Source organism: Oncorhynchus tshawytscha, linkage group LG23 (genome assembly GCF_018296145.1).
Source record: "Oncorhynchus tshawytscha isolate Ot180627B linkage group LG23, Otsh_v2.0, whole genome shotgun sequence".
Lineage (NCBI taxonomy): Eukaryota > Metazoa > Chordata > Actinopteri > Salmoniformes > Salmonidae > Oncorhynchus > Oncorhynchus tshawytscha.
The window spans coordinates 4,429,683-4,453,232 of record NC_056451.1 but is presented as its reverse complement, the minus strand read 5'-3'; the positions used below and the strand labels follow the sequence as shown (position 1 = coordinate 4,453,232).

The 23,550-nt window shown below is 45.0% G+C and overlaps 1 protein-coding gene across 3 annotated transcripts in view; it reads left to right on the top strand.

The window, feature by feature from the left end:
- LOC112223129 (zinc finger protein 236) overlaps positions 1-23,550 on the top strand; it is a 109,709-nt gene that overhangs the window by 81,932 nt on the left and 4,227 nt on the right. For all 3 annotated transcript variants that reach the window (XM_024386108.2, XM_024386107.2, XM_042304463.1), the window contains 11 exons: positions 5,003-5,106; positions 6,208-6,606; positions 8,864-9,009; positions 10,228-10,450; positions 12,594-12,797; positions 15,777-15,920; positions 17,298-17,464; positions 17,769-17,897; positions 18,028-18,222; positions 20,261-20,390; positions 21,391-21,564. In XM_024386108.2, coding sequence (XP_024241876.1) covers positions 5,003-5,106; positions 6,208-6,606; positions 8,864-9,009; positions 10,228-10,450; positions 12,594-12,797; positions 15,777-15,920; positions 17,298-17,464; positions 17,769-17,897; positions 18,028-18,222; positions 20,261-20,390; positions 21,391-21,564 — 2,015 coding nt within the window. The remainder of the gene's footprint in view (positions 1-5,002; positions 5,107-6,207; positions 6,607-8,863; positions 9,010-10,227; positions 10,451-12,593; positions 12,798-15,776; positions 15,921-17,297; positions 17,465-17,768; positions 17,898-18,027; positions 18,223-20,260; positions 20,391-21,390; positions 21,565-23,550) is intronic.

Sequence of the window (23,550 nt, the reverse complement as noted above, 5' to 3'; positions counted from 1 at the left end):
GATGTCATTTACAAAATAGCCTCCAACACTACTCAGGAAATTGGATGCAGTCTATCACAGTGCCATCCGTTTTGTCACCAAAACCCCTTTTACCACCCACCACTGCGGCCTGTATGCTCTAGTCAGCTGGCCCTCGCTACATATTCGTCGCCAGACCTACTGGCTCCAGGTCATCTCTAAGTCTATGCTCGGTAAAGCTCCGCCTTATCTCAGCTCACTGGTCACCATAGCAGCACCCACCCACTGGTCACAATAACAACACCCACCCATAGCACGCGCTCCAGCAGGTGTATCTCACTGGTCATCCCCAAAGCCAACACATCCTTTGGCCGCCTTTTCTTCCAGTTCTACCTGCCAAAGACTGGAACGAATTGCAAAAATCGCCGAAGCTGGAGACTTATATTTCCCTCACTAACTTTAAACATCAGCTATCTGAGCAGCTAACCGATCGCTGCAGCTGTACATAGCCCATCTGTAAATTGTTTTTATTTACTTTTCTGCTCTTTTGCACACCAGTATTTCTACTTGCACATCATCATCTGCTCATCTATCACTCCAGTGTTAATTTGCTAAATTGTAATTACTTCACTACTATGGCCTATTTAGTGCCTTACCACCTCATGCCATTTGCACACACTCTATATAGACTTTCTTTTGTTCTATTGTGTTATTGACTGTACGCTTGTTTATTCCATGTGGAACTCTGTGTTGTTGTTTGTGTCGCACTGCTTTGCTTTATCTTGGCCAGGTGGCAGTTGTAAATGAGAACTTGTTCTCAACTAGCTTACCTGGTTAAATAAAGGTGAAATATATATATATATATATATATATATATATATATACTGCTCAAAAAAATAAAGGGAACACTAAAATAACACATCCTAGATCTGAATGAATGAAATATTCTTATTAATTTTTTTTTTTTACATAGTTGAATGTGCTGACAACAGAATCACACACAAATAATCAATGGAAATCAAATTTATCAACCCATGGACGTCTGGATTTGGAGTCACACTCAAAATTAAAGTGGAAAACCTACACTACAGGCTGATCCAACTTTGATGTAATGTCCTTAAAACAAGTCAAAATGAGGCTCAGTAGTGTGTTTGGCCTCCACGTGCCTGTATGACCTCCCTACAATGCCTCGGCATGCTCCTGATGAGGTGGCGGATGGTCTCCTGAGGGATCTCCTCCCAGACCTGGACTAAAGCATCCGCCAACTCCTGGACAGTCTGTGGTGCAACGTGGCGTTGGTGGATGGAGCGAGACATGATGTCCCAGATGTGCTCAATTGGATTCAGGTCTGGGGAACGGGCGGGCCCGTCCATAGCATCAATGCCTTCCTCTTGCAGGAACTGCTGACACACTCCAGCCACATGAGGTCTAGCATTGTCTTGCATTAGGAGGAACCCAGGGACAACCGCACCAGCATATGGTCTCACAAGGGGTCTGAGGATCTCATCTCGGTACCTAATGGCAATCAGGCTACCTCTGGCCCCCCCCAAAAATGCCACCCCACACCATGACTGACCCACCGCCAAACCGGTCATGCTGGAGGATGTTGCAGGCAGCAGAATGTTCTCCACGGCGTCTCCAGACTCTGTCACGTCTGTCACACGTGCTCAGTGTGAACCTGCTTTCATCTGTGAAGAGCACAGGGCACCAGTGGCAAATTTGCCAATCTTGGTGTTCTCTGGCAAATGCCAAACATCCTGCACGGTATTGGGCTGTACGCACAACCCCCACCTGTGGACGTTGGGCCCTCATACCACCCTCATGGAGTCTGTTTCTGACCGTTTGAGCAGACACATGCACATGTGTGGCCTGCTGGAGGTCATTTTGCAGGGCTCTGGCAGTGCTCCTCCTGCTCCTCCTTGCACAAAGGCGGAGGTAGCGGTCCTGCTGCTGGGTTGTTGCCCTCCTACAGCCTCCTCCACGTCTCCTGATGTACTGGCCTGTCTCCTGGTAGCGCCTCCATGTTCTGGACACTACGCTGACAGACACATCAAACCTTCTTGCCACAGCTCGCATTGATGTGCCATCCTGGATGAGCTGTACTACCTGAGCCACTTGTGTGGGTTGTAGACTCTGTCTCATGCTACCACGAGTGAAAGCACCGCCAGCATTCAAAAGTGACCAAAACATCAGCCAGGAAGCATAGTGGTCTGTGGTCACCACCTGCAGAACCACTCCTTTATTGGGGGTGTCTTGCTAATTGCCTATAATTTCCACCTGTTGTCTATTCCATTTGCACAACAGCATGTGAAATTTATTGTCAATCAGTGTTGCTTCCTAAGTGGACAGTTTGATTTCACAGAAGTGTGATTGACTTGGAGTTACATTGTGTTGTTTAAGTGTTCCCTTTATTTTTTTGAGCAGTGTGTGTGTGTGTGTGTGTGTGTGTGTATGTATGTATATATATATATATATATTTTTATTTATTTATTTATTTTTAAATTTTTTATTTATTTATTTATTTTATTTATTTTAAATGTGTCTTCGCTAGCAGTTGAAGCAAACTCTAGCATTGAAAAATACTTGCACTGTGGAGCCCTGACCAAAAGACAACGTGGCTGCTGAAATAGACATGGCAGGTGTTCGTTTAGACCCTGGTCCTATTCCCCCTCATGCTCTGACTCTGAGCGACTTAGACTCTCTCGGTGTCTCTGAATATCTTGCTCTTGGGGTTGATGTTTCCCTAACCTCTCTGAGCTCTTTGAGAGGGGCTCCTCTCATGTTCAGGTGCAGTCCAGCCCGTGAGTCCACCTCTACGTCCATCTCCACCTCTCTCTCTCTCACTCTCTCTCTCTCGTTCTCATTATTCTGTCATGATCGTCTTTCCCAGCGGTTGAAGAGTTACCTTGTCGTTCCAGCCGCCCTCTCCTCCTGGACCTCTCAAAGAGCAATGCCCAGCTCATTGTCTCCCATCCCCCCACGCCCATCCTATATCCCAGAAGAGCCCTCCACTACAGAGATTCCAATACAGGGCCCTGAACAGGCTCCAAACTGCAGCCCTGACCCAACCTCTCTCCCAGAAGAAGAGCCCTCCTCCCAGTCACTACAACAGTTTCTACTGCAGACCTCTGCTCTGAGAGGGGCTCCACAATAGACCCTATCTGAAGTTATTAACACAGCCCACAGCACTCACAAGGCTGGCTGACAGGGTTCGTGTTATTGGGGTGCTTATCACCTGCCAATACACACACACGTGTTTACTGGGGAGTTCATTCATCAGATCACCTCCAAACAAGCTGCTAAACAGCCATTATTTTTAAAAATCTCCCCTGTGAACGATTGTCATCGTCAGGCGCTGGAGAAATTAGTTGTTTCCCTCTACATTTCCCTCTTGTTTGGCACTAGTGTTGCACCGGTGTGTGGAGAAATGAGTTGTTTCCCTCTACATTTCCCTCTTGTTTGGCACTAGTGTTGCACCGGTGTGTGGAGAAATGAGTTGTTTCCCCTCTTCATTTCCCTCTTGTTTGGCACTAGTGTTGCACCGGTGTGTGAACAGTGCGTGACAGGCGAAATGTTTCTTAAAGCGTCAATCTGCAGTTCAAACAATAACACAGCGGTTCCCCCTTCGCTGTTTGGGTAAAACTGCTGAGCGATGGGGCTGGAGAAATGTAACCACTCTCAAATTCAAAGAAAGATGTTTGGATGCAAGGACTGACTATGTATATGGCAAATGTATATTTTAAATCATGTTTTGAGGCTATACAGTGTTTTTTAAATTTTTAAATTACAACTACATTGTTTACAAACATTGGAGTAAAACAATGTTAGATGTTGCTTTCTGTTGGGGTTCGACAGTTGAACTAAGCTCATGAAGCATGTGATGTTCTTCAAAAATCAATGGGGCATATATCATGGGCGTAGCAATCACAGATTGCCCCTTTAAGGAAGGATGCCTCCGCTTAACATGAGCGGAGCTGAGTGAGGAGAGGCAGGATCTAGTTTGACAGCTGGAATTGTCCCATCGTTTTATGGAGTCATCTTGTAAGAAGAAGAGAAAATACTGCTATGAAATGGACAGAGGTGCCATATCAACGGCTCATTTCTTTAGTGCAGTGTTTTCGAGCAGTAACTTTTAGTTTGTGAAATTTCGGTCCATCATTCATTGCAATCCGAGCATAAAATGTTCTGCTAAGAAGAGAATAGGTTATACTGGACCATAAAAGTTTGGTTGCAATTAATGGCGAGGAATATTAGATTGGGGTATTAAGATATTAAGTAATGAGCTTGTCAGATCTTAAGTAATGATCATTATGGCTTCGTCAAACACCCCCCCGCCATAACTCAAGGACATATTGAAGTATTTATGGGATAGGCTTAGCTTTTCATTTCCGGAGGCTCTTCAAAAGTAGCCTAATATAATTATCGAGTCACTAAGCCTACCCGAAAACAAGGGGAAATGACAGCAACACCCCGGGGATGGCTGCAACAAAGATGTATTCACTTCATTTCATGGTGCTCTTTTATCAAAACAATAAAGCTGACGTGTTTTTGACAAAGACAAGTTACCCCGACAAGCTACCCATTCTAATAGAAACCTTTCTGCTTTGTCAGCAAAAAAAATTTCATAATATGAAAATAAACGTATCCCTGCTCAGGTTATGAGAGGGAGTAAACTAACAATTTTGCTGAGTCAGTGGCCTTGTGCCTGAAACTTGCAGATTCAAATTCAGGAGAGATGACATCCAGGTGTTATTTAATTTCCTGGGAGCCTTGGTAAGCGCAAAGCATGCAAAATTAAAATAGGAAAACATCAGAATGGCCACAGGTGATAAATGTGTGTACAGTGTTACACTGTATTTTTTTATGAAAAGAATGTGAACCTTCTTTTAATTCATCTTCTTTTAATTTAACTTCTTTTAATTAATTCTTAGACTCTGAAACTTAACCTAAAGCGTTCCCTTGACACGCTCTCCATTCTAACAGGAATGTTCATGAGTAACTTTCTCGCTCGCTCTTTCTCTCCCTCCCTCCTCGCTCTCTCTAGACATATCCGGATCCACACAGGAGAGCGTCCTTACAAGTGTGACGAGTGTGGGAAGAACTTCACCGTGAAGTCCACCCTGGACTGCCACATAAAGACCCACACAGGTCAGCGTGCAGTACACAGCGTGTACTTCCACTCCATCTGATCAGATGGGGGGGGGATCAGAGGAAACACTGTAGGAGGGGAACGTTAGTTCAAATGCCACCGTGGGAGTAGCGTAGGCTGATCTGTCCCTTGTTAATTAGTTTAAGTGATGTTAGGGTTGTTGCTACATTAGCTGCAATATGTTCTCAGTATGGTCCAACTCTGTGGGTGTAGAGTGCACTTTGATCCATGATTTAAGAGTTACATTATGTAAATCAATCAGTAAATGCAGTGAAAGCGGGTCCGTACTCAAAAACAAGAGTTTATAAATTCTTGGACACGTAGTCCTAATTTGTTATAAACAATATTTAAATCGGCCTCATTTGCATGTCTTATCGTCTAACGGCGCAGTGGGGAGTAATTGTGCCCGATGATTTATGGGACGGAGTTGTAGGTTTGATCGCCGGTGCAAGATGGCAGCAGAAAAGTTTTGTTATTCAAGGGATATTAGGAGATATCTCCTCACACCTTGTTCTCTTTTGGTAATTACTGTGGTTTGACACTCTGACCCTGGAGCAGACACACTCATTCTCCCTGATTAATGAGAAGGCCCAGACATTTGCTAAGCAGTCCTAATAGTCCCAAGTTATTGTTGAAGAGCTGTGGATCAGTATTCTCTGTAGGGACGTCTGAATTAACTTTTGGAACTGCAGTGATTAGAAAAGTGACTCGTTTCATTGGTACTCTAGGGGAGAAATCGAGGAAAAGGCAGAACGGAGGTGCCAAACGTTCATCAATGGAACAATGACATTCAAACTCTGTTTCAGGACGTCATTGGCAAAAGTTTTTTTTGAGAATATATATTTTTTTTATTGGTTCACATCAATCTAGAGTCACAATATACATTTTGGACCTAACATCCAACCCCCACTCCAAACAAACCCCTGGTGGCCCTCACTCGATCCCAGACCTCAGTCACATTGTTGCCAAACCTACCACTATGTTAAATAATGAGAATCAGTGGTACACAGTAAATCCCTGTTAGGGCTACATACTATAGGGGAAAACAAGAAGAAGCCTACCGTTAACAATGCTATCATTCTGTTGTTCTCCACCTGCAGGTCAGAAGCTGTTCAACTGTCACATGTGCAACACATCCTTTTCCACCAAAGGGAGTCTGAAAGTCCACATGCGTCTCCACACGGGCTCCAAGCCTTTCAAATGCCCCTTCTGCGAGCTCCGCTTCCGCACCTCAGGCCACCGCAAGACCCACATCCAGTGTCACTACCGGCCCAGCTCAGAGGGTCGGAAGGCCAAGCGAGTGGCATCATCCAGAAGTAACCAGAACCAGCAGCACCCGGCTAACCCAGAGATCCTCCACCCTGTGGGCCTGCTCCAGGCTACCACCACAGACCATAACATCTACCTCCCAGCCAACCAGGTCCTCACAGGCCAGTTTGACCAGAACCTGCTGCAGCAAGGCCTGGTGGGCCAGGCTATTCTGCCTACCTCCATGTCCGGTAAGGGCCCACTCACTCACTCACATCGGGGTTAGGGGTCAATTCCAATTCAATGAATATATTGAATTGAACATGGGTTCCTCTCCATAAAATGCATTAATACAATTCAATTCCTGACCTGAGTTTAGGTGGAATTCACCGCAACCCTGGCACACACACACACATTCGCACAACTGTCCATTGCCACAAACACAGAATTATTTCATTCTTATTGCCAATACTTATTACCCTATGCAAGCCTAGCTCACCCCTTCCACTATTGACATGAAGCATACACCCAAGTGCTGCTCAGCACAGCAACCATATTTCACCTGAACAGTCCGCCCTAACCTAGTCTACATTCAAACCATAGTTTGAGACTGAGAGGAGAGGTTTGAAGCCTGAGTCCAAGTACAGTCTGTTCTCAGTAGCCAGCCAAGGAAGAGCTGATGACTGGTGTCTGAGACTGCCATCATTGAAATTGTTTGTGGTGAAGAGGGGCACGAGGGGTGTTGTACAAAACAAAGTCATCAGCGATTGGATCGTCTCTAACCAATCAGAGTATCAACGCCAATGGCAATTTTCCAAACTGACGCTTTACCCACTTGTGTTCTGGCTCTGGCCCAACCCATTGGTTTCTGGACCAATAAGACGGCCCCGAATGTGTTTCAATTCATGAGGGGTCGAGGAGGCACTCCGATCCAGACTCATTGTGGAGAAGATACTAACGTCCATGGGCGTGGTGTAGTATTTGGCTGGAGCAAGGAGTCTAGTTAGCCAGGCAAAGTCTTTCACGCCTGGTTCAAAAGCAAGACCAATGTTCTGCAAATATTTAAAAGCACTTTTCCTGTAGTTTTCCTCGTGTGAGTGTAACGGATGTGAAACGGCTAGCTTAGTTAGCGGTGCCCGCTAAATAGCGTTTCAATCGGTGACGTCACTTGCTCTGAGACCTTGAAGTAGTGGTTCCCCTTGCTCTGCAAGGGCCGCGGCTTTTGTGGAGCGATGGGTAACGATGCTTCGTGGGTGACTGTTGTTGATGTGTGCAGAGGGTCCCTGGTTCGCGCCCGGGTATGAGCTAGGGGACGGTCTAAAGTTATACTGTTACATTGATGCTGTTGACCCGGATCACTGGTTGCTGCGGAAAAGGAGGAGGTCAAAAGGGTGTGAGTGTAATGGATGTGAAACGGCTAGCTTAGTTAGCGGTGTGCGCTAAATGGCGTTTCAATCAGTGACGTCACTTGCTCTGAGACCTTGAAGTAGTAGTTCCCCTTGCCCTGCAAGGGCCGCGGCTTTTGTGGAGCGATGGGTAACGATGCTTCGAGGGTGACTGTTGTTGGTGTGTGCAGAGGGTCCCTGGTTCGCGCCCGGGTATGGGCGAGGGGAGGGTCTAAAGTTATACTGTTACATGAGCCTCATGTCAAAGACAAGTTTCCCATCTCATGGAAAATAAATATTTGTTCAATCCAATTTATTAAGACATTCTCAGCTTCAACTACAGTATGACGTATCTGTTAGTTAGATCTACAGACTAGGATAAGGAGTCTGAAGCAACATTTGTGGAGTCTGAAAAGCATCAACACTTTGACTGAACTCTGGCTCACTTCACCTCTAATCTGTCGTTTGTTCAAACTGGCAGCGAGGGGGAAGCCATCCAAAAAAAGCAGCCATGAAATGAATTCCCCTCACAGCGCTGTTCGAGAATCTAGTAGGGCTTCGAAATGACTTAGAAATGGCTTCCACGCACCGTGTTCATTGCTGGCACACAACTCAGGGTGCCACTGGCAGCCTCTCGCTCTCGCTCGCTCGCATGTAGGCCCCTAGTTCCCTCGAAGATCCCCCGTTGGATGATAAGTTGCTCTGAGCCACTCCTCTTATCTGTTCGAGCAGACGGAGGGCACATTGAGCAAACACAGAAAAATCGGAATTATTACCATTCATTTTTTTATTATGTGAATCTGCATTAAATTACATAATTGAAGTTATTTCTCAAAGTCCCACACCTTATACTTTGGTTTATGGTGGGTTTAGAGTCTAGACAGTTGAACTGGGCTCATCATGCATTTCTAAGTGCCATTCTTCCAGAATAGATGGGTGTTTTGTGATTCATTTAAACAATAGAAAATGTCTATAAATATCACAGAATTGGGAGTCTGCTTTTTATAACAGCCCGTTATGTGTTGTGTACAAACTCGATGCCTTAAAATGCAAGTCGAATTATCCAAGCTTGGGACAATAAAGGTCTTCTAATCTAATGGTGTGGTTTGTGATTCTATTGTAGCGGGTGGTGACCTGACAGTGTCACTGTCGGAGGGTCTGGCTACTCTGGAGGGCATCCACCTCCAGCTCACCTCTGCCAACCTAGTGTGTCCCAACGTCCAGATCTCTGGCATCGACTCCAGCAACATCAACAACATCACACTGCAGGTAATGAGGGGTGTGTGTGTGTGTGTGTGTGTGTGTGTGTGTGTGTGTGTGTGTGTGTGTGTGTGAGTGCTTGTCACTGCCAGTGTCACCTACTTCTCACCCTCTCTTTCCTCTCCTTTGCTCCACCTCTCTTTCTCCCTTTGTTCCCTCTTTCATCATCTGTCCTAACTCTCCTCTGCTCCCCTATTGCTCTCTCTCTTTCTCTTTCATCTCTCTTTCTCTTTCACCTCTTTCTCTCTTTCATCTCTCTCTTTCTCTCTCTCTCTCTCTATTCACCTCTCTCTCTCCCTCTCTCTTCCTCTCTCTCCCTCTCTCTTTCACCTCTCTCTCTTTCTGTCTCTCATCTCTCTTTGTCTCTCTCTTTCTCTCTCTCTTTCATCTCTCTTTCTCTCTCTCTCTCTTTCATCTCTCTCACTCTCTCTTTCATCTCTCTTTCCCTCTCTCTGTTTCATCTCTTTCTCTCTCTCTTTCATCTCTCTCTTTCTCTTTCACCTCTCTCTCGCTCTCCCTCTCTCTTTCATCTCTCTCTCTTTCATCTCTCTCTCTTTCATCTCTCTCTCTTTCATCTCTCTCTCTTTCATCTCTTTCTCTCTCTCCCTCTCTCTCTGTTTCATCTCTTTCTTTCTCTCTTACTCTCTTTCTCTCTCTTTCATCTCTCTTTCATCTCTCTTTGTCTCTCACTCTCTCTCTCTCTCTCTCTTTCTCCTCTCTCTCGCTCTCCCTCTCTCTTTCATCTCTCTTTCTCTCTCTCTCTCTCGCTCTCCCTCTCTCTTTCATCTCTCTCGCTCTCTCCCTCTCCCTCTCTCTTTCATCTCTCTCACTCTCCCTCTCTTCATCTCTCACTCGCTCTCTCTCTTTCATCTCTCTTTGTCTCTCTCTTTCTCTCTCTTTCATCTCTCTCACTCTCTCTCTCTATTCACCTCTCTCTCTCTCTTTCATCTCTCTCTCTCTCTTTCATCTCTCTTTGTCTCTCTCTTTCTCTCTCTCTTTCATCTCTCACTCTCTCTCTCTCTCTTTCACCTCTCTCGCTTTCTCTCTCTCTTTCTTTCTCTCTTTCATCTCTTTCTCTCTCTCTCTTTCTCTCTCTCTCTCTCTCTCTCTATTCATCTCTCTCTTTCATCTCTCTCTTTCACCTCTCTTTCTCTCTCTCTCTTTCTCTCTCTCTCCCTCCCACCCCTCTCTTGTGTTGACTCATTGGTATTATCCCATCCCCTCCAGATTGACCCAGCCATCCTCCAGCAGGGAGGTCTCCTCTCCCACGCCCTGACAGGAGACGGAAGCCTGACCAGCCACCCTGGTGCCCACCTCATGGCCACGGGAGACCCCTCGGCGTCCAGCTCCAATGTGGTCCTGCACCCGCTCACCAGCCTGGCTCTGCACCCCCCCGCTATCGGCCCCGGCCACGTCACCATGGGCAGCCTTGGCGAGCACGACATCACAGGTGCATTTCTGTTCCTATACCTAACATGATCCCTCAGGAGAATTGAAGTGGTAGTTCCCTCGGAAAGTTCACTTGTGTTATCAAATCAAATTCAAATCAAATATATTTATATAGTCCTTCTTACATCAGCTGATATATCAAAGTGCTGTACAGAAACCCAGCCTAAAACCCCAAACAGCAAGCAATGCAGGTGTAGAAGCACGGTGGCTAGGAAAAACTCCCTAGAAAGGCCAAAACCTAGGAAGAAACCTAGAGAGGAACCAGGCTATGAGGGGTGGTCAGTCCTCTTCTGGCTGTGCCGGGTGGAGATTATAAACCTAGAGAGGAACCAGGCTATGTGGGGTGGCCAGTCCTCTTCTGGCTGTGCCGGGTGGAGATTATAAACCTAGAGAGGAACCAGGCTATGTGGGGTGGCCAGTCCTCTTCTGGCTGTGCCGGGTGGAGATTATAAACCTAGAGAGGAACCAGGCTATGAGGGGTGGCCAGTCCTCTTCTGGCTGTGCCGGGTAGAGATTATAAACCTAGAGAGGAACCAGGCTATGAGGGGTGGCCAGTCCTCTTCTGGCTGTGCCGGTAGGAATTATAAACCTAGAGAGGAACCAGGCTATGAGGGTGGCCAGTCCTCTTCTGGCTGTGCCGGGTAGAGATTATAAACCTAGAGAGGAACCAGGCTATGAGGGGTGGCCAGTCCTCTTCTGGCTGTGCCGGGTGGAGATTATAACAGAACATGGCCAAGATGTTCAAATGTTCATAAATGACCAGCATGCTCAAATAATAATAACCACAGTAGTTGTCAAGGGTGCATCAAGTCAGCACCTCAGGAGTAAATGTCAGTTGGTTATGTTTATTCGTTTATTAGTCCATTACAATCCCAAAGCATTGTGCATGTCAGCATTCACGTTTTTCAAGATGGAGCCTTTTCTGTTCAAAGCAGAAACTGTAGTGCCTTTTCGATGTACACATTTTCTTCTCCTCAATTTACCTGTTCCCTCAACAGATGCATGCATTTTATTTGACAACACAGGTGCATGGTGCTCCCGTCTTCTCCCCCATATCTTTCATATGCATTCCTATACTAACATTGACCACGTTTACATGCGCACTGTGTTCCAGATAGTAGTTCATATCCCACTTAAAGTCTTATCCCTGTAACCAACAGAATGTTCCTCATTTAAGGTCATATGGGTTAAATCGAATAGTAACTGAAATATGGACACTGCATATATCAAACTTTAGTTGACAAATGGACTACCAAATGTCGGAAATTATAAGCAGAATAAAAATATATATATATATATATATATATATATATATATATTATGGTGGATGGAACTGCGCAGGGAGCCTACTTTTTGAAGTGATTTGTTTGACAATCAGATGAAAACATCACACAACACCCATGAAAAGCTAAACTCAGCCTCCGCAGACCGCAAAAAGAACATTAAGGGGGATAAGATTTTTACATGCCACAGTATCCCGTCTTCGATCTGCATATCCCAGGCATCTTTTTCTGGGTTTCTCATAACCGGGATGCACGCTTTTTTGGGTTATTGTAAACGGGATATGATGTTTTATATGCATCAACTCAAAAACAGAATACTTGAGTATTGTGAATAATAACAGGATATTGGTGTGCATGTAAATGTGGTCATTATCAATAATTAATACAATGATTCTGGATTTTCCTCGACGACGCCGAATCCTTTTTGCTTCCTTGCAGCCAAACGTAAAATGGGTAGATGTTTCACTAAAGTGTTTCTTAACTAATGTGTGCAGCTGACGATGTCTCTTCTACTCATATCCTCTCCTCTCTTTTGGGCCCCACAGCTTTATTTTGTTGATATGAGTGGTATGTGATGTGTGGCCCCACCTTGGGGAAACTGTCACAATGAGTTTGTTCCACAGCCATGCTTTCACACCAGCTGGACCTACTTTGACAGCATAGGGTGTCAGCCTAAGCCATGGGAGACGGCGGGAGAGGAGAGAATAGATGGAGGGAGGGAGTAAAATGGGGATAAGGAGAAGAGGGATGAAAAGGGGAGAGGATAGGAGAGAAAAAAAGAGAGGAAGGATTGAAGTGAAGAGAGTCCGTTAGTTAATGATGGCTTCTGTATCTCCCTGTTTTCTCTCCTTCCCCCTTTAGGTTCTCATCAGGACCTGAGCCATGTGATGAATGCTCCAGGCCTGGTGTCCAGTGGGGCTCATGGTGCTCAGGAGATCACCCTGACCATCAACAACTCCAGCCTCACCCAGGCTCTAGCTCATGTCCAGGCCCAGGCCAACGCTGCTGCTGGGGGCAACACTGCTGCAGGCAACCACCCCCAGGAGATCACACTCACCATATCAGGTAGACACACACAAATTATCTGTCCCTATTCTCCATACTTCTCCCAAAGTGTACACTTGCACGCTCCCCATCATGGATTTAACAAAGAAGGAAACTCTCCAGCTAATGCTTGCACCAATCCAATATGCTTTTAAAGATGCAATATGTAGGAATTGCTCTGCCATTTCCTGGTTGACTTAATTTCAGTTTATGCGACAAAACAAGCAAGTATAGTGTAGCAAATCATTGTATCATCTAAAACGCTGAGAAATATATTTTCCAAAACCACATTTTTTCCCCCCAGCTGTTTGAAGCTAGTGTGCAAAATCGAAAGTGTAAGACTCAAAAACTAAACTTAAGAAAGGGAAGCATAGAAGAGGTGCACATAGAACAGATCTACCGCTTCTTAGGCTTGCTTTCAATGAGAATTGCATATCTATAAAACACATTTTTATGTGAATTTGGTCGGGTTTCCCCAAAAATTACATATTGTACCCAGTGCGCACTTTGGGAAAACACACACACGCAGCTACAGACAAACATGCAGACACTCACCATAGGCACTCACTGGCTCATGCCCACACACACGTGACAGCTAAACAAGCTGGCTCACAGGAGCACAATCATCTATTTTTCCCTTCACTTTAATTCAACAAACCAAGTTCACAAAGAGATTGTACGGATAAAAAGGTCAGTAACACATCTTTTCATGAGACTATAATTGGTATACTGATGCGTCAACAGCGCTTCAAGGATACTTAATCGTGAGATACAGTGGGGCAAAAAAGTATTTAGTCAGCCACCAATTGTGCAAGTTCTCCCACTTAAAAAGATGAGAGGCCTGTAATTTTCATCATAGGTACACTTCAACTATGACAGACAAAATGAGAGAAAATAAATCCAGAAAATCACATTGTAGGATTTTGTAATAAATTTATTTGCAAATTATGGTGGAAAATAAGTATTTGGTCAATAACAAAAGTTTATCTCAATACTTTGTTATATACCCTTTGTTGACAATGACAGAGGTCAAATGTTTTCTGTAAGTCTTCACAAGGTTTTCACACACTGTTGCTGGTATTTTGGCCCATTCCTCCATGCAGATCTCCTCTAGAGCAGTGATGTTTTGGGGCTGTTGCTGGGCAACACGGACTTTCAACTCCCTCCAAAGATTTTCTATGGGGTTGAGATCTGGAGACTGGCTAGGCTACTCCAGGACCTTGAAATGCTTCTTATGAAGCCACTCCTTCGTTGCCCGGGCGGTGTGTTTGGGATCATTGTCATGCTGAAAGACCCAGCCACGTTTCATCTTCAATGCCCTTGCTGATGGAAGGAGGTTTTCACTCAATCTCACGATACATGGCCCCATTCATTCTTTCCTTTACACGGATCAGTCGTCCTGGTCCCTTTGCAGAAAAACAGCCCCAAAGCATGATGTTTCCACCCCCATGCTTCACAGTAGGTATGGTGTTCTTTGGATGCAACTCAACATTTTTTGTCCTCCAAACACGACGAGTTGAGTTTTTACCAAAAAGTTATATTTTGGTTTCATCTGACCATATGACATTCTCACAATTTTCTTCTGGATCATCCAAATGCTCTCTAGCAAACTTCAGACGGGCCTGGACATGTACTGGCTTAAGCAGGGGGACACGTCTGGCACTGCAGGATTTGAGTCCCTGGCGGCGTAGTGTGTTACTGATGGTAGGCTTTGTTACTTTGGTCCCAGCTCTCTCCAGGTCATTTACTAGGTCCCCCCGCGTGTTTCTGGGATTTTTGCTCACCGTTCTTGTGATCATTTTGACCCCACGGGGTGAGATCTTGCGTGGAGCCCCAGATCGAGGGAGATTATCAGTGGTCTTGTATCTCTTCCATTTCCTAATAATTGCTCCCACCGTTGATTTCTTCAAACCAAGCTGCTTACCTATTGCAGATTCAGTCTTCCCAGCCTGGTGCAGGTCTACAATTTTGTTTCTGGTGTCCTTTGACAGCTCTTTGGTCTTGGCCATAGTGGAGTTTGGAGTGTGACTGTTTGAGGTTGTGGACAGGTGTCTTTTATACTGATAACAAGTTCAAACAGGTGCCATTAATACAGGTAACGAGTGGAGGACAGAGGAGCCTCTTAAAGAAGAAGTTACAGGTCTGTGAGAGCCAGAAATCTTGCTTGTTTGTAGGTGACCAAATACTTATTTTCCACCATAATTTGCAAATAAATTCATTAAAAATCCTACAATGTGATATTCTGGATTTTTTTTTCTTATTTTGTCTGTCATAGTTGAAGTGTACATATGATGAACATTACAGGTCTCTCATCTTTTTAAGTGGGAGAACTTGCACAATTGGTGGCTGACTAAATACATTTTTGCCCTAAATATGTCATTGTGGCACTCACATTCCACAGAAATGTAAGTTAGGTGTTTGTGTGTCAATTGACATACTGGACACAGTCACACACACACAGTCACAGGCACAAGTTTGATTCACTCTGATGCATACACATTCAAACATCCTCCTATAATAGCCAAAACTTAATCCGGTATACCTATATCCAGCTCAGAATCAGTTCCTCTCCACTCTGCCCGGGAATTAAATTTAAGTCATAAAATGTCATTTAAAGTGCTTCATCACAGAGAGGCAATTTCACGGTAGCAATTTAACGGAGTGATGCTGAGACTAAAAACGGTTTTATGCCAAACAAAAACCAATGATTTCAAAGTTAAACATACAACTCTATGCACAAGTGCGACTTTTAACAATTTCCACAGAAAAATGTGCAAAAACACATTTACTTGACGAACAGTGCCGATGCTATGTTTGATAACAGAATGCTGGTTCGTGCTTCTTGTGCCGTCATTCTGTGACCAAACTTTGCATGAATGTAAACAAAGCCAATAACGGAGAGATGAAGACTGCAGGACGTAGAAAGAGCAAAAAGGGGCGGGGGAAGATCATTTAGTCACGTCACTGTGGGCTGGAGATGTATTTTCTCTCATCCTGAAGGTCAAGACCTCCTCCAGCAGCACGGCACCCATGGTGGCGGAGAGATGATTGGCGGGATCAGGCTGGCATCCCACCAAACCACAGGTGCCACCCTCACCATTGGCAATGACCACCTTCTACCTCAGAGCAACGTGGGCATGACTGGTAAGGGCTGGCAGCAGCACTGACTGCTGTGTGTGTATGTTTGCATCTACTCACCCATTGTGCAGCCCGCTTGGAGCGCACAGTGAAAGGCCTGTGACGCAAAGTGTGTTGAGTGATTCGTTCAGCGGGAGAGATGGGTCAATTAACACTCTGATTGCAGTACCTCTCAACGCTCATCACTTGTGGAGTTTCGTCAACTTCTCGGAGCCATCGTCATCGATCTCCTCTCAACTCAAGTGGACAACATTCTGTTACAAACAATGAATAGGCGTTGAGAGGAGTTTGGTCGTTTTGGTATGCGTGTCTGTTCATGTGTGTTTGTATCTTCACAGTCCCCGCTATCCCATAGGGTGTATTTGTATCGTAAAAAAAAAAATCTGATTCTACTGCTTGCGTCAGTTACCTGATGTGGAATAGAGTTCCATGTAGCCATGGCTCAATGTAGGACTGTGTGCCTCCCATTGTCTGTTCTGGACCTGAGGATTGTGAAGTGGCATGTCTTGTGGGATATGCACAGGTGTCCGAGCTGTGTGCCAGTAGTTTAAACAGACACCTCGGCGCAATCAGCATGTCAACATTTCTTACAAAAATAAGTAGTGATGAAGTCAATCTCTCCTCTACTTTGAGCCATGAGAGATTGAAATGAATATCATTTTTGGCTCTCCATGTACATTTAAGGGCCAGCCATGCTGCCCTGTTCAGAGCCAATTGTAATTTTCCAACGTCCCTCTTTGTGGCACTTGACCACACGACAACAGTAGTCCAGGTGCGACAAAACCAGGGCCTGTAGGACCTGCCTTGTCGATAGTGTTGTTAAGATTATGGACAGACTTCTCCCCATCTTAGCTACTTTTGACCACGGTAGTTTTACAATCCAGAGTTACTCCAAGCAGTTTAGTCACCTCAACTTGCTCAATTTCCACGTCATTCATTACAAGATTTAGTTGAGGTTTAGGCCTAAGGGGTTCTTGGCCTTTCACATTTTTACGCTGTGGAACATTGTTGCCAAGATTCCTTGTAGTGGTGAGTGATGGCAAGCTGCTAGGCCTAATTTCCCTTGACACTGTCACATCGCAATTTTAAATGATGCCGCAGAGAACAAGTAAATTATCTGATAACTTCTCATAAAATGTGCTTTTTTTTTTCACGTATTTGCTGTTCATGTGGTGTTTTCAGGTATCTGCCCAATCCACTCCCAGTCAATTTCCGCTGGCTTGCTCTCCTTGCGATTATCATATGCCACAGTGCATCATTCTACCCATTTGAAAATGCATAGCCAATTCATTTTCAATGGCATGGCACAAAAATGGCTTTTTAAAATCTCACAAGTATTTCTGTCAAGATAAATTCTCACCTACTTCCTGTCTCTCCTGTCAGTCACCAGCCTGCCGCCTAGCACCTCCCTATCGCAGACAGCTGGCTCCCAGAGCCTGGTGATGTCATCATCGAGCATGGCCAGCGACGGCAGCGTGACTCTCACACTGGCAGACACACAGGGTATGCTGGACGCTCAACCTCAATTCACGCTCAACTTCAACGCACAGGTAAACACTCTGAAACACACACACAATCATGCACACACACACACACACACACACACACACACACATACACAGGTAACCACTCTGAAAAACAATATATTCCCATTCAAAATCACATTTTCCCTAAACACTAACCTTAAACTAACCCTAAATCTAAACCTAAGCCTAAAATATACTTTTTACAAGTGAGGACCATTTCTCTGAATTTTGGTTGGTTTACTATTCTTGCGAGGACTTCTGGTACTCACAAGTATAGTTGAACGTGTTACACACACACACAGTAACAGTGAGTATCTTCTCTCCATAGAGTCAGCAGTACCAAACTGTGCTCAGTGACCAGGATCTCTCAGGACAACAGGCCGGCTCCACCCAGCAGGTCATACTGATCAGTCATCACCCCCAGGCCACTGAGGGACAACCTGACAATGTATACAGGGTCAGTCAGCCACTGTGCGTGTGTGTGCGCATGTACCTGTACGTGTGTTGTGTTGTTAACAGATGTCTAAGAAGGACAGGGTGGTGGGTATGATAATGTGTGTGTGATGTGTGTGTTGTGTTGAAACCAGCTATCAGAGGAGGGCCAGGCGGTGGGGAAGGAGGACCAGGGGCATAACCAGAAGCAGAACCAGTGTTTCTACTGCGATCAGGTGTGTCAGAGCGCCAACACGCTGCGACGCCACTGCAGGCAGGCCCACGGCAAGGACCGGTGCCACGTCTGCAGAGTGTGTGGCAAGGCCTTCAAAAGAGCTACTCACTTAAAGGTAAGCAGGGACAGACACACAGTCACCAACAAACACACTGGAGACTGGACTATATAGCATGGAACACTGTCAAGTTTGCGGAGTGTGTGGCAAAATAAAGCACCGTAGGTCTGGGCAGACACACACTACAGCACGTTTATATGTTGTATGTATTCCCTCCATTCCCTGATAGTAGTTGTCCTGCCTTGCCCTCAGAGCAGAGTTAAACTCTGGATAATTGTTTCCTATGGGGCCAGCTCTGAGTACTCTTGAGTGTATTCTGGGCGGAGGACGGGGTTAGGAGTGGGTTACAGGAGTCAAACAGCTGAGAGTTTCTTAGCGTTCAGGGGAGTTTAAACACAGTCGCCTTAGAGGACCTGAGCACAATGACTGAAGCCTTCTCTTCTGCTGCTTCAGTTTCTGACGTGGTCTCGTAAGAATGATACACCAACTGTCATTCTTCCCTCTGTGTCCCAAACGCCTCCTGCCTCCTGACAGGGTAATAAGCCCCGGGAGGAGCGAGAGGTAAAAGTTAACAGCTGAGTGCACACTTTGTCTCCTCTGACAATGCTGTCGTAATCTACTCATGACGATACGGCTGCCCAAGGAAGAGAGGCTCTCCATTTAATAGCTCCACTCCAGCACGTAAACAGTGGGAAGCATTGAGGAGAGGCAGGAGCTTGACCTAATTTGTAGGTCAATATGCAGAGGTCAGCCCCCTACAAGCTGCTCTCGTCCAGTCTGAGAGCCATGCTGTTCTGCAACTCCTCAATGTCCTCGTCTGTCCTTGGCTGTGTGTGGGCTGTGTGTGTGTGGGCTGTCTGTGTGTGTACTGAGTGTGTGTCCGTCTTTACCTAATATGACACGTGTGATCCCCTGATGGTGTGTCTGTGTCCATGTGTATGAACAAGAGAGAGCGCATATTACATGTGTGTTTGATTGTGCGTCATTCAGAGAGCGTTCGTGTGTGTTAAGATACTTATACATCTTCTCTGGCTCAGTGACACCCCCCTCATTCCTTGCTCATCCTGCTCCCAAATGCTTTCCTCATCTCGTTTATGGAATTAAATGCTCCTTTGGGTAGGTGGAGCGCGGCTAGAACGGTATCAAAGCCTGTCCCATGCTAATCAGCAGCCCCATGTAACCCCAGAGGGGACATTTGGCCCATAGACTTCCCTGAAACTGGCTTGAGTTTCTGTTTAGAGGGGTGGATGCTTTGTTAGTACATTAAGCTTATTAAGCATTTGATGCAATTACGCAACAGATTTTAGTTCTGGGTGTCCGAGATTAGAGAATGATTCATTCATGTTTTTTTTTTCTCCACTTAACTGTTGCTGGGTTCATTAACTTCATGATGTAATTTAGCGATGGAGTTTCAGCAATAGTTAAGCGGGAGAGGCCAGTACTTTTAGCAATAATGTTAAGGAGTTGAGTAGTTTTTATTTAAAGGTAAATACCAAGGCTGCTGAAAGTGAGGCCCGCAGGCCAAACTTCACCATAGACAACATTTGGCCCACCAGACCAAAAGTTTGGGCGCATGTTCACACGCTCACACTCATTTGTCTGTGTAGTTGGTTTGCTTGCTTAGACTTTCCTATGACTCTGGGGACATGTAGAGGAAGTTCTTTTAGAAACGTTCAGTTGCTGCTAGTTTTTCCTTGATCTTAAAAGCAATCAGGGCTACTATACTATCCTTTTCACTCATCACACTATCCTATGACGAGACTGGCCTCCTTGTTTCTTTGTTCATGACTAGACAGGAGTTTTCTTCAGTCTTTTTCATTAGACTTTGAGCTTTATTGATGGTTTGTCAGTAGACTTTTGTGTTTCTGGATGGTTCATCATTGGAATCGGTGGTTTCTGGATGGTTCCTGCATTAGAATTAGAATTTTTTTGGGATGGTTTGTCATTCGATTTTGGGTTTTCCAATGGTTTTAAGTGTCCGCTGGCGCAATTGGCAGGCCAGTTCTCGTGCAAATTGCAGAATTTTTTTTTGTAACATATTTGCTCTGTTTCACATTTTCTGTCCCTGGGACCTCTTGACTTCTTTCTCCTACAGGAGCACGAGCGTGTCCACCAGCGAGGACCCTCACTGGGCTCCCAAAGGCCCAAGTTCTTCAAATGCTCCTCCTGTGATAAAGCCTTCGCCAAGCCCAGCCAACTAGAGAGACACAACCGCACACACACAGGTAATCCCACACACGTACCTGCGCGTGCACACAACGTTCACTCGAATAAATCTCTGACTAGTATTCTATTTAGAACTATTGTACATCCCAGCCTCAACAGAGCGAAATTGAAAATGTAGCATATGAATGAAGTTGCCATCCGAGTCCTCGTCTAGAGTGACCTTCCATCAGGCATTTGGGACACTTCTTACCTCTTATCGTCCCCAGCAGGAGAGACTGTAAGGGAGCTCGTACACACGAAAGCCTAGCTTGCTAGTGTTACATCAGCAAGAGAAAAGCATCACAATCACAACCGTTGCTTTTAGCCCATCTTTAAGCTAACGGGGGGGCCTCTTCGAACTGGAAATTGGTTTTACTCTCCATCGTCTTCAACAAATTGTGTGGCTGTTTTCTCACAGTGCAGTTTTCATGGTTTAGATTGAGGCAGAGGTACTTAAATAATGGCCATGGACTTAGTTGCAGACATAACAGGTCTCCTTAATTTCAGTCAAACAAGTCAGTGTGTTTTCACTGTAATGGTACCAATTATGGCAGGTCATTATGTTCCAAGATTATTCTAAAGGCCATATCCTTTTTAAATGGGAGGCATCTCCTGGCAACGCTATTATTCTGATTGGCACAGTAGGCTACAAGTTATATTGGGAAATCTGATTTACGCTTTGCCAGGGGTTCATATCTTTCAGCAGATAATGTAAGCTGACAAGGCCTTTAATTTTTTATAACAATTTTATTCAATTGGATGTAAATTGCTAATGCTTGCAGTAATATACTGCAACTCATCAATTACTGTAGGCGCAATCACTTTTTTAGAAGTACTTCTGTTCCGTATTTCAAACATATCTTAGTGCGAGACAACGTTTTATTGCCTTCACCGCGCACAAGATTTAATTAGAATGTGTGTTTTGTATTCATCTGGCGAATTGCACCGCCATTTGCAAGCAAGTAACCTTTGTACTACTCATTTAAAGTTTTGAGAAGGTGTCTGTCTGTGTTTGTGCAGGTGAGCGTCCCTTTAAGTGTTCCCAGTGTGACAAGGCCTTCAACCAAAAGAGTGCCCTACAGGTACACACGGTCAAACACACAGGGGAGAAGCCCTACAAGTGTGAAATCTGCAGCATCAGCTTCACACAGAAGAGCAACATGAAGCTGCACATGAAGAGGTCGCACGGCTACGGTGAGTCACGGACACACACTCAAACACGCGCAATACTTTTGCTCTCTCTCTCTGAGGAGGCTAGTCCATTATTGATGGGGACCGCAGCCCAAATTCTCACCCATTTCTCTAAATTCTTTTACGGACTGAGATATGTTCTGGGTAGCCTCAGAGAATAACATTGACACGGTGACTGAGTTCATCAGGAAGTGTATAGGGGGTAGAAGCTGTTAAGGAGCCTTTTGGACCTAGACTTGGCGCTCCGGTACTGCTTGCCGAGCAATAGCAGAAAGAACAGTCTATGACTTGGGTGACTGGAACCTTCCTCTGACACCGCCTAGTTTATAGGTCCTGAATGGCAGGAAGCTTGGCAACCAGTGATTAAATAGACCGTACCTACTACCCTCTGTAGTGCCTTGTGGTCGGATGCCGAGCAGTTGCCATACCAGGTGGTGATGCAACCGGTCAGGATGCTCTCGATGGTGCATCTGTAGAGTCTTTTGAAGCCAAGAAATACGAGCAATGGACATTAAACGTGTGGAAATCTGTCCTTTGGTCTGCTGAGTCCAAATGTGAGATTTTTGCGTCCAACCGCCGTGTCTTTGTGAGATGCAGAATAGGTGAACAGATGATCTCGACATGTGTGGTTCCCACCGTGAAGCATGGAGGAGTGGGTGTGGGGGTGCTTTTCTAGTGACACTGATTTATTTAGAATTCAAGGCACACTTAACCAGCATGGATACCACAGCATTCCGCAGCGATACGCCATCCCATCTGGTTTGCGCTTAGTGGGACTATCATTTGTTTTTCAACAGGACAATGCCCCACACACCTTCAGATGACCTGGCCTCCACAATCACCCGACATCAACCCAATTGAGATGGTTTGGGATGAGTTGGACCGTGGAGTGAAGGAAAAGTAGCCAACACGTGCACGATATATGTGGTAACTCCTTCAAGACTGTTGGAAATGCATTCCAGGTGAAGCTGGTTGACAGAATGCCAAGAGTGTGCAAAGCTGTCATCAAGGCAAACGGTGGCTACTTTGAAGAATCGAAAAATATCAAATATATTTTGATTTGTTTAACACTTTTTTGATTATTACAGGATTCCATATGTTATTTCATAGTTTTGATGTCCTCACTATTATTCTCAATGTAGAAAATAGAAAACTAAAGAAAAACTCTTGAATGGATAGGTGTGTCCAAACTCTTGACTGGTACTATATATTTTATTCAGCTTTGTTCAATTGTATTCTTCATGCTATAAAATAATGCCACGGAATTCTAAGCTAAATGAACTTGTGTAGCCCACAGCCATTTGGCATAGCCACATCAGGACCTAACTCAGAGTATGCTATTATTTTCTTCTGAAATAGACTACATATCATGCTTCTTTCGACCTGTCTAAAATTAATAATGTATTTATTGTGAAGGTGTAGGCTATAGTACATGGATTGATTACACTTTTTAAAATGGCTTGTAGGTTGTGTGTAGAAGCCAGGAGATACTAATTTTACAGTTATTTGCTTGACAATCACCGGCCTGTTCACCCCACTATCATCCTTACAGGTGCATCAAAGCTGGGACCGAGAGACTGAAAAACAGCTTCTATCTCAAGGCCATCAGACTGTTAAATAGCCACCACTATGTAGCTCAATGGTTGAAAATGCCCATTTCCACTATCAGGGCAAAAATTAAGAAGTTTAAAGCAACTGGAGATGTTAACAATCGGCCTGGAAAATGGACGTGTGTTTATTTTGACACCACGCACAGTGAGGAGGATGGTTCGAGTGGCCAAAAAATCTCCAAGGATCACGGCTGGAGAATTGGAGACGTTAGTTGGGTCTTGGGGTCAGAAAGACTCCAAAACTACGATCAGACGCCACCTACATAACCACAAGTAGTGTGGGAGGGTTGCCATAAAAAAGCCTTTGCTGTCATCAAACAACAAGCTCAAGTGCCTACAGTTTGCCAAACGTTACTGGAACTTTCAATGGGACCGGGTT